Consider the following 10833-nt stretch of genomic DNA (forward strand, 5'->3'; position numbering starts at 1 on the left):
ATATAACCCCCGCGCTGTATACAGTAATGTCTGTTTTTATCTCATTTTACCCCTTTATTCTTGGAGCTGGAGCCGCCGTTGCTGTCAGTCATGTGATATGTTGGTCACATGGATCCAGCGGTTGGCTTCATTTATGTCATCACGCGGCTGCTGGCCTTAAAGTGCCGGGCTGTCTCATCATCCCTGGTCCAGCACTGTGTATTATGCAAGAATTTACTCACCCGATTGGTTGGAATGAATGGCAGATGCTTTATTGGGGGTATTTGGGGTATTTCCAATCAGGTTTATCTTCTGACCCTCTCTGGCCATCTGCTTCATTTGCGCCTCCAGATGTCTGGTCAGTATGGACGCCATCTTGCCTTTGGACGCCAGTCCCTTCCTCTGCAGGATGGACTGAAGTTCCTTCAAACTGCATGAAAACATTAAAAATTATATTAAATTAATTAAAATTAATAATGCGTTATACTTCACAGAAGTGCAGCGCTGCGGAATATGATGGCGCTATATAAAACAATAAATAATAATAGTATTAATAATAATAATAATAATTATAATAAAAATAATGTATTGGATAGATTATATTATTATAATTATAATTAAAAGAATAATTATATTAATAATAAAAATAATGTATTATATTATCATAGATTATTTTTATCATAATATTAATAATTATTTATTATTTATACTATTAGTTATATTATTATTGTTATTAATATTATTATTTCACCATCTCCTCCTGTAATCCGGAAAAAGTGGATTTCCTTCTTTATCCCAAATCTCAGACACCATCGCCCCCTACTGGGCAATAACAGTTATTGTTCTTTCCCAAATCCCCAAAAACTTTGACCAAATATATTATTATTATTATTATTTATCGTGTTATATAGCGCCATCATATTCCGCAGCGCTGTACAGTTTAAATATGGGCTGTTTTGCAAAGACGTTATTGATGGGATGATGCGTTTCAGTCGTTTCAGGAGAATCCGATTGTAGTTTTTATTCTATTCAGTCACAGCTGGTGCTTGATTATAAATAATGAACTATGAAGAGTGATGTAATAATAATAATTATTATTATTTATTATTATTATTATTTATACAGTCCTTCTTTTGGCCCCAAAGGGTATCGCAGGGTTCTACAGCCCTAAAAGCCCCGATAAACGGCTTTATAAATTAAACGGGGGAAATAAACCCCATTATTCTTCTTCTAAATACCCCCCTCAGTTACACAAATAACACACACTCACTCACCCTAACACCATACTCTAACATCCAGCCACACATCCCTGCAAACACCATACACTCACACTCTAACACTATACAGTAATACACACTCACTCTAACACCATACACACTCACTCTAACACCATACACTCACACTATACAGTAATACACACTCACTCTAACACCATACACACTCACTCTAACACCATACACTCACACTCTAACACGATACAGTAATACACTCACTCTAACATCATACACTCACACTCTAACACGATACAGTAATACACTCACTCTAACACCATACACACTCACTCTAACACCATACACTCACACTCTAACACTATACAGTAATACACACTCACTCTAACACCATACACACACTCACGCTCTCCCTCTCCCATCCTCAGTGCACTTCATACAGTTCTCTCTCCCTCTCACCTCACGCAGCCCACAATCTCCATGCGCGCTACTACTGCCGGGTCATGTAACGCGTTATATGTGACCCGTTGGGCACCTCAGTTACCAAGGAGCCTGGGTGCTGCGAACACGCTAAAGCACGCCCTCAGGCCGCAACCCATCGCTCCCTTCTGTCTGTGTCGCCCTCCAGTGGGAGGGGCAGACTCCGCGTTCCATCGCTCCCTTCTGTCTATGTCGCCCTCCAGTGGGAGGGGCAGGTATTTAAGATGGAACTTACGTCAGTGAGTGCCAGCTGAGTGAGGTTGTGCTGTTGGGCGAGTGGATCTGCGTTTTGGGGTTCCTTTGCCGCAGTTTAGCGGGAGGAGCCCTGGTATTGGTCATGGGCTCCTTGGGGCTCACAGCGGGCATGATGACCGAGACAGCTGGAGACTCCATAGAATGGAGAGCGTTAGACTTCTGGTGGTCAGCTTCACATCCAGCGCAGGGTCCAGGAGGTGGAGACGTTGCATTAAGCGCCCTCTCCTGCGTCCGCGCATGCGCAGGGGCCGAGGCATTTCGTGTTTCACACCGAGGCCCCTCAAAGCCCCCTTTACACAAACAAGTCTGCGGTCTTCTGCACACGCCGCCATTTTTACAACGAGGGGAGCACACGGCTGTCAAGATAAAAAAAAAAAAACAAGAGTACATCATCATCATGCGCCACCATGGGGCTAGAACAGGAGCAGTGGCAATGAAGGGGCATTTAAACCCTCACCTCTGGTGCACGCCCCGGTCTTCGGGGCAACCGTCCACCCTGCGCAGCACTGCTCCCCGCAGAGGTTGGGGCTGGAGAGAGAGAACAGAAAACGATGACGATGATGAAAATACCAATCGCTGAAAGAATATTCCGCCAAAGGGGAGGAGCCACTTAACTCGGAGGCAGTAAAGATGGCGGCCCCCATGTTATACACATAAGGTGGGTAAGCACTATTTCCCCCTCTCTTTTCCTTATTCTTTTTTTTTATTATTTCTCTCTCTCATCTCTTTTTCTCTCTCCATCACTTATCTTCATTGCATCTCTACTCCCCATCCCTCCACTCAGCCACACCTTTTATCTGTCACTTGTAAGCCCCACCCACGACCACGCCCTGGACCACACCCCTGACCTGAATGGCTCTGGAAGAGGCGGTAACCCTGCACAGAGATGAGTGGCTGGTGGTGGAGGTCACGTCGGGACAGCGACGGCTGGAAATCCTCCAAGTCCCTCCATATGAGGCCCACATGCGGTGCGGACAGGGGCAGAATTTAATAAAGGGGACAAACTATTCTCCAGGCGAGGGGTCATATCGGGCTCTCCTGGGACAAACCATTTCTTACACAGAGATTATTTCACCCTACAGAGACAGAGGGTGTGATATCAGAGTGTCCTGGGGCAAAACATTATCTTTGAGTCAGGTCACATGATCGTCTAGATCAAGGTATATTGGGGCAAACCATTCCATACACAGGGCATTGAGTCCAGGTGTATCACAACAAGATATACTTGGCCAAACAATTCCTTGCCCAGGGGATCACAACAATGTGCTGGGCCAAACCATTCCTTACATAGGGGTAACCGTATGACAATAAAGTTAATTGGGGAAAACCATTCCATAGAAAGTGGATTACAACAAGGAGAACTGGGACAACCCATTCCTTACACAGAGGGATCACAGCAAGAGGGTCACAACAAAATGTACTGGTGAAAACCATTTCTAACCTTTGCAATACATTCATTACAGAGGGGGTAGCATCGGTACGTATATATATATATATATATATATATATATATATACGGTATATATATATATAGGTCTCTCGCCTCAGTGTATCGCTTCCAACGTCTATTAAAATCGGTTCAAAATGAGTACTTAAAGCTGGAATAATTTGCAGTTGTTGTATAGCAGATAAATCCCTCTCAGCTTGATGGAAATTTGCAATTTTATGAATCTTTTATATTTCTCAGGAATAACCACGACTAGGCCTCCAGCCCTCCCCCGCGCAGGAAGCAGAAGCACAGAAAAGGTTTTATCTCCTAGAGAAGAAAAGTTTATAAAAAGGTGCGATTTTCGCTAAGACTCGAGGTTAAAAATAGACTCTTTGTTTCAGACAATAAGCGAGCCGCGGAGATACGGGGAGAACGCGCTCTCCTGCCCCGCAGGGTGCCGCGCACGTCCCCTCCGCAGCCATTCACGCTTTCTCTCAGCACTCGGCTCCTCGAGCAGAGGTTAGGAGACGCTCCTGACCCGAGAACGGGCGTCCAGACTCCAGACTATAACACAAAACGGGTTCTGTCCCCTGGGCTTTCCGCTGTTATTTTCAGTGCCTCCATTTTGTTGTGGAGTGGCCCCCTTCTCTCCCCCCCCCACTCGGGGTCCGCCAGCCGAAATACTTCCCATTAAAAGATTATAATCCATCTGCACAATCACTTCACCCCCCCCCCGCAGCTCGCGGGAAGCCGCCATGAAAGCTCCTCCATAATGGACTTCCACCCCCTGCCAGACCGTTCCCTCTCCTCCAATCCCCCCTCTCCACTGCTCTGACATTTATTCTCCCCCAAATACCGAAAAAGCACCCAGCCATGCAACACCTGTCCCTTTAACCTTTCCGATGCTGGAGGATTCATGCATTTTTTTCAGATTTCCTGTCTTTTAGCCAAATCTTCACATTATATTAACATTTACAGAAACTGATAAATATTTAACTGCCGGTGATGCCAATACTTGGCAAAAAAAACAAACTTGAATTCGTATCCCCTAAGTGTCCAAAATTAACCGGACTGTCTTGAATAAAGTTTGAATCCTTTACCAAAGCATAGGGGAAAACAATGAAGTTCTCCTTTACTGAGAGGATGGTAGATAACTGGAGCAGCCTCCCAGCAGAAGTGGTAGAGGGTAATACAGTGAGGGGATTAAACATGCATGGGATAGACATACGGCTCCTGAATCTAAGACGAGACCAACGACTGATTAAGGTTTGAGTCGTTACAGCAGGAAACAACGGGGGCCGAATGGGGCCGATCTGCTGACGGGTTCTGAGTTTTTTCTTTTAAAGATATAACAAACCATAAATATTTATCTACATCACAGAAGCATAAATATCGTCCATTACTGTCCCTGAAAGTCATTCCCTTGAATCATCTGCCTCCCGACATCTGTCCGGCAGCGTCCTGGATGGAGAGGAAATTAATGTGACTTCCCACGTAATCTCTCTGAAAATATATAGAGAGAGCGATGTAACTGCATTAACCGACTGCCTCTGTCCCACATGTGACGTGTTTAATGGGTTAAAGAGACAGTCCCGTGTAAAGTGACCTAATGACAGCGACGTGTTTAATGGGTTAATGAGACACTTCTGCGTAAAGTGACCTAATGGCAGCGACGTGTTTAATGGGTTAAAGAGACAGTCCCGTGTAAAGAGACCTAATGACAGCGACGTGTTTAATGGGTTAAAGAGACAGTCCCGTGTAAAGTGACCTAATGACAGCGACGTGTTTAATGGGTTAAAGAGACCGTCCTGTGTAAAGTGACCTAATGACAGCTACGTGTTTAATGGGTTAAAGAGACAGTCCCGTGTAAAGTGACCTAATGACAGCGACGTGTTTAATGGGTTAAAGAGACAGTCCCGTGTAAAGTGACCTAATGACAGCGACGTGTTTAATGGGTTAAAGAGACCGTCCTGTGTAAAGTGACCTAATGACAGCGAGGTGTTTAATGGGTTAAAGAGACAGTCCCGTGTAAAGTGACCTAATGACAGCGACGTGTTTAATGGGTTAAAGAGACAGTCCCGTGTAAAGTGACCTAATGACAGCGACGTGTTTAATGGGTTAAAGAGACAGTCCCGTGTAAGGTGACCTAATGACAGCGAGGTGTTTAATGGGTTAAAGAGACCGTCCCGTGTCGTCTGGCAGTGATATGATTGGAGGTTGGAATGGAAGACGCCTCGTTGAGAGCCGCGTGGTAAATCGATAAGGCGGACGGTAACTCCGGGGTTTGGCGAGTGCCGGCTCGTCCCTCCGCTGCCAGAACTCACTAATGAGCAAAAAAAAAACCCCCATTGTGCGCGATCTGCCCCCCTCCACCCCACGCGGCTCAGGTGCTTCCGCTTATACCCTCCCCGGGGGCCGCAGATGAGAAAAGCATACGGAGAATAAGGGGGGGGGCGTGGATCGCACCTCCTGCCGAAAGCCGTAATGAGTTCAGAGAGGGTTTAGCGCGGGAAGCAACGATCAAATTCTATTAACGCGGAAATCCAAGATTTTCCCAATAAAAAGGCAATAAAACAGGTTTTTTGCACCAGAGCCGAGAAGTTTTTGGGATTATTGGGTCGTCTCCTCCGCCAACGTTTGGGGAAAACCGGAGCAACTCTGTGCTAAAAATGTTACGTATTAAAAATATCTATTTAGGTGGAAATAGCAGCTTTACATTTTAATCTCAGATTATGAATTTTTGGGGTTTTTTTGTAAATAAAGGCGGCCCTGAATATTTCCCCTGCCGCCTCTGTCCGGGGGTCCTGCGGATTGACACAAAGTAACAGCATCGTCGTGAAACGAGAGGATCTCACAAAACCTTCACAATCGTCCACAACGTGAAAAAACGGTATAAAAAAACGGTATAAAAAATCCTTTCTTTTCATGATTGTAACAATTTGTGTTGCTTTTGTTGATTGTGGGGTTTGTGGCCCCAAAATCTGTGGGAATCCACGAAAGGTTCTCAGATCTACCAGAGTCCAACCAGGCGGCTTCATATAAAATAACCCCAGCGGGAAGCTGCAGCTTTTCTGCACGCTGTCTGGTAACGCGATTATCCTTCCCTTACCGGCAATCGTAAAACAGCGAGGATCCCGCGGGATTTATTACATCATCAGAGAAAATCCGGGATATAACGGAATATTTAGGAAAAACTTATCCTTAGAAATACTTCAATGACTGCAAAGACCCCAAAACTCTATATAACCCCTCCTATTACTCCATACACCCCTCTCTATAACCCCTCCTATTACTCCATACACCCCTCTCTATAACCCCTCCTATTACTCCATACACCCCTCTCTATAACCCCTCCTATTACTCCATACACCCCTCTCTATAACCCCTCCTATTACTCCATATACCCCTCCCTATCACCCCTCCTATTACTCCATATACCCCTCTCTATACCCCCTATTACTCCATATACCCCTCACTGCACCCCCCCATTACTCCATATACCCCTCTCTGTACCCCCCCTATTACTCCATATACCCCTCTCTATAACCCCTCCTATTACTCCATATACCCCTCCCTATCACCCCTCCTATTACTCCATATACCCCTCTCTATAACCCCTCCCATTACTCCATATACCACTCTATAACCCCTCCCATTATTACATATTCCCCTCCATATACCCCTCCTGTAACCCCTCCCATTACTCCATATTCCCCTCCCTATAACCCCTCCCATTACTCCATATAACCCCTCCTATCAGCTGCGTTATATATGATGATTATTAAGACAATCTCCCGTGATGTTTCATTTCTTGCCCAGACATCACTTGGGCTCCCCGAGGATTACTGCCCCGTGTGACGGCAGGGTATCACTGGCTGGGGGCCGCCCAGGGGCCGGGGTATTAAGCCGTGTTAATTAAACCGCGAGTCAACTTAACAAATCGCTCTGAAGACCCCTCAGTTCCTTCTGGCAGCTTCCGTGCGCATGTTACTGCTCCTCGCGTTTAACTGTTTGAGTGCTGGAGGGTTTCTACATAAGACATCGCAGGGGTCACCCGGTGGGGTTGGGGGGCAGACATTTGGGGTCTCCCCCCTTTTACCTGACCCTAGGGACAGGTAGATGATGTTGGCAGAGCATCTTGTATCGGCTCTGTGATGGAATCAGAATTAAATGCTGGAGTTTTTTAAGCTGCTGTTCCTCCTCCTCTGCGGAATCTGACATCAGAAACATCATTTTCAGTCCTTTCCCTGAAATACTTCTTTATTTGCGTAATTTTTGTGATCATTTTTGCCGAGCGCAGGTAATCGTCATGTGACGGACGCCGGCAGCGCCTCAAATAGCCGCGCTGTTTATAACGTGAAGAATAAGATGACGGCTGTGACAGGGAGTTTATTTTATTAACAGTGTGGAGAGTGCGGTGTATAAGTGGAACAGCAGCTTTAAACCCAGCAGGGCCCACCTACTGAACATGAAGTGTGTGGTGCGAGAGTGAGTGCTACAGTGAGTGTGTGCTACAGTGAGTGTTAGAGTTAATAGCTGTTAGAGTGAGTTGGTGTGTGTTAGAGTGAGTGTTACAGTGAGTGTGTGTTACAGTGAGTGTTACAGTGAGTGTTACAGTGAGTGTGTGTTACAGTGAGTGTGTGTTACAGTGAGTGTTAGAGTTAATAGCTGTTAGAGTGAGTTGGTGTGTGTTAGAGTGAGTGTTACAGTGAGTGTGTGTTACAGTGAGTGTGTGTTACAGTGAGTGTGTGTTACAGTGAGTGTTAGAGTTAATAGGTGTTAGAGTGAGTTGGTGTGTGTCTGAGTGTGTGTTAGAGTGAGTGTTACAGTGAGTGTGTGTTAGAGTGAGTTGGTGTAACTGGATGGCTTTATAGTACATTGTAGCGTGCATGTTTTAGTGTGTAGTGTTAGCATGTGCGTTCATGTTACTGTAGCATGTTAGTGTGTGGATGTGTATAATGATAGAGTGAGTGTGTGTATGTGTGTATGTGAGTGTGTGTATGTGAGTGCGTGTATGTGAGTGCGTGTATGTGAGTGCGTGTATGTGAGTGCGTGTATGTGAGTGCGTGTATGTGAGTGTGTGTATGTGAGTGCGTGTATGAGAGTGCGTGTATGTGAGTGCGTGTATGTGAGTGTGTGTATGTGAGTGCGTGTATGTGAGTGCGTGTATGTGAGTGTGTGTATGTGAGTGCGTGTATGTGAGTGCGTGTATGTGAGTGCGTGTATGTGAGTGTGTGTATGTGAGTGCGTGTATGTGAGTGTGTATGGTGTTAGAGTGTCCAAGAGTTAGCATATAGCATTAGCATGTGTGTGAGTATACGGTGTTAGAATACGTGTGAGATGTATGGTGTTAGCACGACACTCGTCCACCGTGTGTCAGGGCAGTTTTGTGGGGTAACAGAACCTGCCGGCAGATCGGCCCCATCCGGCCCCCGTCTAGTTGCCGTTTCTCCTGCTGTAACGACTCAAACCTTAATCAGTCGTTGGTGTCGTCTTAGATTCAGGAGCCGTATGTCTATCCCATGCATGTTTAATCCCCTCACTGTATTACCCTCTACCACCTCTGCTGGGAGGCTGCTCCACTTATCTACTACCTTCTCAGTAAAGTAAAACTCCCTTACATTAAAGCAGCCCAATCAGTCACTTTATGCTCCTTTCCACCTCAGCCGAGACATCTGGGTTTCCAGTTTCTAAATCGGTGCCCAAAATAGATTCCTCGTCCTGAGCGTTCATATAAACTGTTACCGCGATGGAGCGTTAGAGCGACGCTGCCTCTATAAACAGACACTCCGGAGCTGTATACAGAGTGCCTCTCACCCCTCCTAATACACAGACACCGGGACCCTCACCCCTCCTAATACACAGACACCGGGACCCTCACCCCTCCCAATACACAGACACCGGGACCCTCACCCTTCCTAATACACAGACACCGGGACCCTCACCCCTCCTAATACACAGACACCGGGACCCTCACCCTTCCTAATACACAGACACCGGGACCCTCACCCCTCCTAATACACAGACACCGGGACCCTCACCCCTCCTAATACACAGACCCCGGGACCCTCACCCCTCCTAATACACAGACACCGGGACCCTCACCCCTCCTAATACACAGACACCGGGAGCCTCACCCCTCCTAATACACAGACACCGGGAGCCTCACCCCTCCTAATACACAGACACCGGGACCCTCACCCCTCCTAATACACAGACACCGGGACCCTCACCCCTCCTAATACACAGACACCGGGACCCTCACCCTTCCTAATACACAGACACCGGGACCCTCACCCCTCCTAATACACAGACACCGGGACCCTCACCCCTCCTAATACACAGACACCGGGACCCTCACCCCTCCTAATACACAGACACCGGGAGCCTCACCCCTCCTAATACACAGACACCGGGAGCCTCACCCCTCCTAATACACAGACACCGGGACCCTCACCCCTCCTAATACACAGACACCGGGACCCTCACCCCTCCTAATACACAGACACCGGGACCCTCACCCTTCCTAATACACAGACACCGGGACCCTCACCCCTCCTAATACACAGACACCGGGACCCTCACCCCTCCTAATACACAGACACCGGGACCCTCACCCCTCCTAATACACAGACACCGGGACCCTCACCCTCCTAATACACAGACACCGGGACCCTCACCCCCTCCTAATACACAGACACCGGGACCCTCACCCCTCCTAATACACAGACACCGGGAGCCTCACCCCTCCTAATACACAGACACCGGGAGCCTCACCCCTCCTAATACACAGACACCGGGACCCTCACCCCTCCTAATACACAGACACCGGGACCCTCACCCCTCCTAATACACAGACACCGGGACCCTCACCCCTCCTAATACACAGACACCGGGAGCCTCACCCCTCCTAATACACAGACACCGGGAGCCTCACCCCTCCTAATACACAGACACCGGGACCCTCACCCCTAATTCACCTTAACTTACCTCATTTTATGTACTTTCCTTCCCTTCTCCAATTTTTTGGGTTGGATCTTCCGTTCCGGGGCTCGGGGGCTGTCCGCGGGGGCCTGTCTGATACCAGGGCTGCCAGTTTGCCAGTTTCTGGTTCTCTGCTGTACACCGGGGGCTGTGACCGGATTTTTTGCCCCCAGTTTGCCAGCTTCGCCGGGGGCCACGGGCTGAGACCCCCCCATATTCACAGCCCCAACGACACACAGCAGCAGACTGACGGGGACCAACATCACCGGGAGAGGCTGTGAAACTCAAGGGAGTGCGAGTGGGGTCAAAAACCGAGTCCAGTGGGGCAGATGTGAGGGTGAGTGGCCTCCAGCACTGGGATGAGAGAGAAGTGAGAGATTGTATCTGGTCTGCGAGTGTCTGCCTTCCTCTGCCCCGTCCACTCAGCCCTTCACTCGCCCACCAATAGCGGGACAGCCCCCCTCTCAGCTCTCTTCC

The 10833-nt window shown here is 47.8% G+C and overlaps 1 protein-coding gene across 1 annotated transcript; it reads right to left on the minus strand.

Annotated features, from left to right (window-relative positions):
* Window positions 1-213: 213 nt before the first annotated feature.
* Window positions 214-10622, minus strand: LOC128503944 (latent-transforming growth factor beta-binding protein 2-like). Its single transcript, XM_053474139.1, has 4 exons — window positions 10363-10622; window positions 2401-2471; window positions 1924-2299; window positions 214-409 (listed from the first exon to the last, which is right to left on the minus strand). The coding sequence occupies exons 1-4, from the start codon at window positions 10617-10619 to the stop codon at window positions 214-216; spliced, it is 900 nt and encodes a 299-aa protein (XP_053330114.1). The 5' UTR covers window positions 10620-10622.
* Window positions 10623-10833: the final 211 nt, after the last annotated feature.

The sequence above is a fragment of the Spea bombifrons genome, chromosome 8 (assembly GCF_027358695.1).
Source record: "Spea bombifrons isolate aSpeBom1 chromosome 8, aSpeBom1.2.pri, whole genome shotgun sequence".
Taxonomy (NCBI): domain Eukaryota; kingdom Metazoa; phylum Chordata; class Amphibia; order Anura; family Pelobatidae; genus Spea; species Spea bombifrons.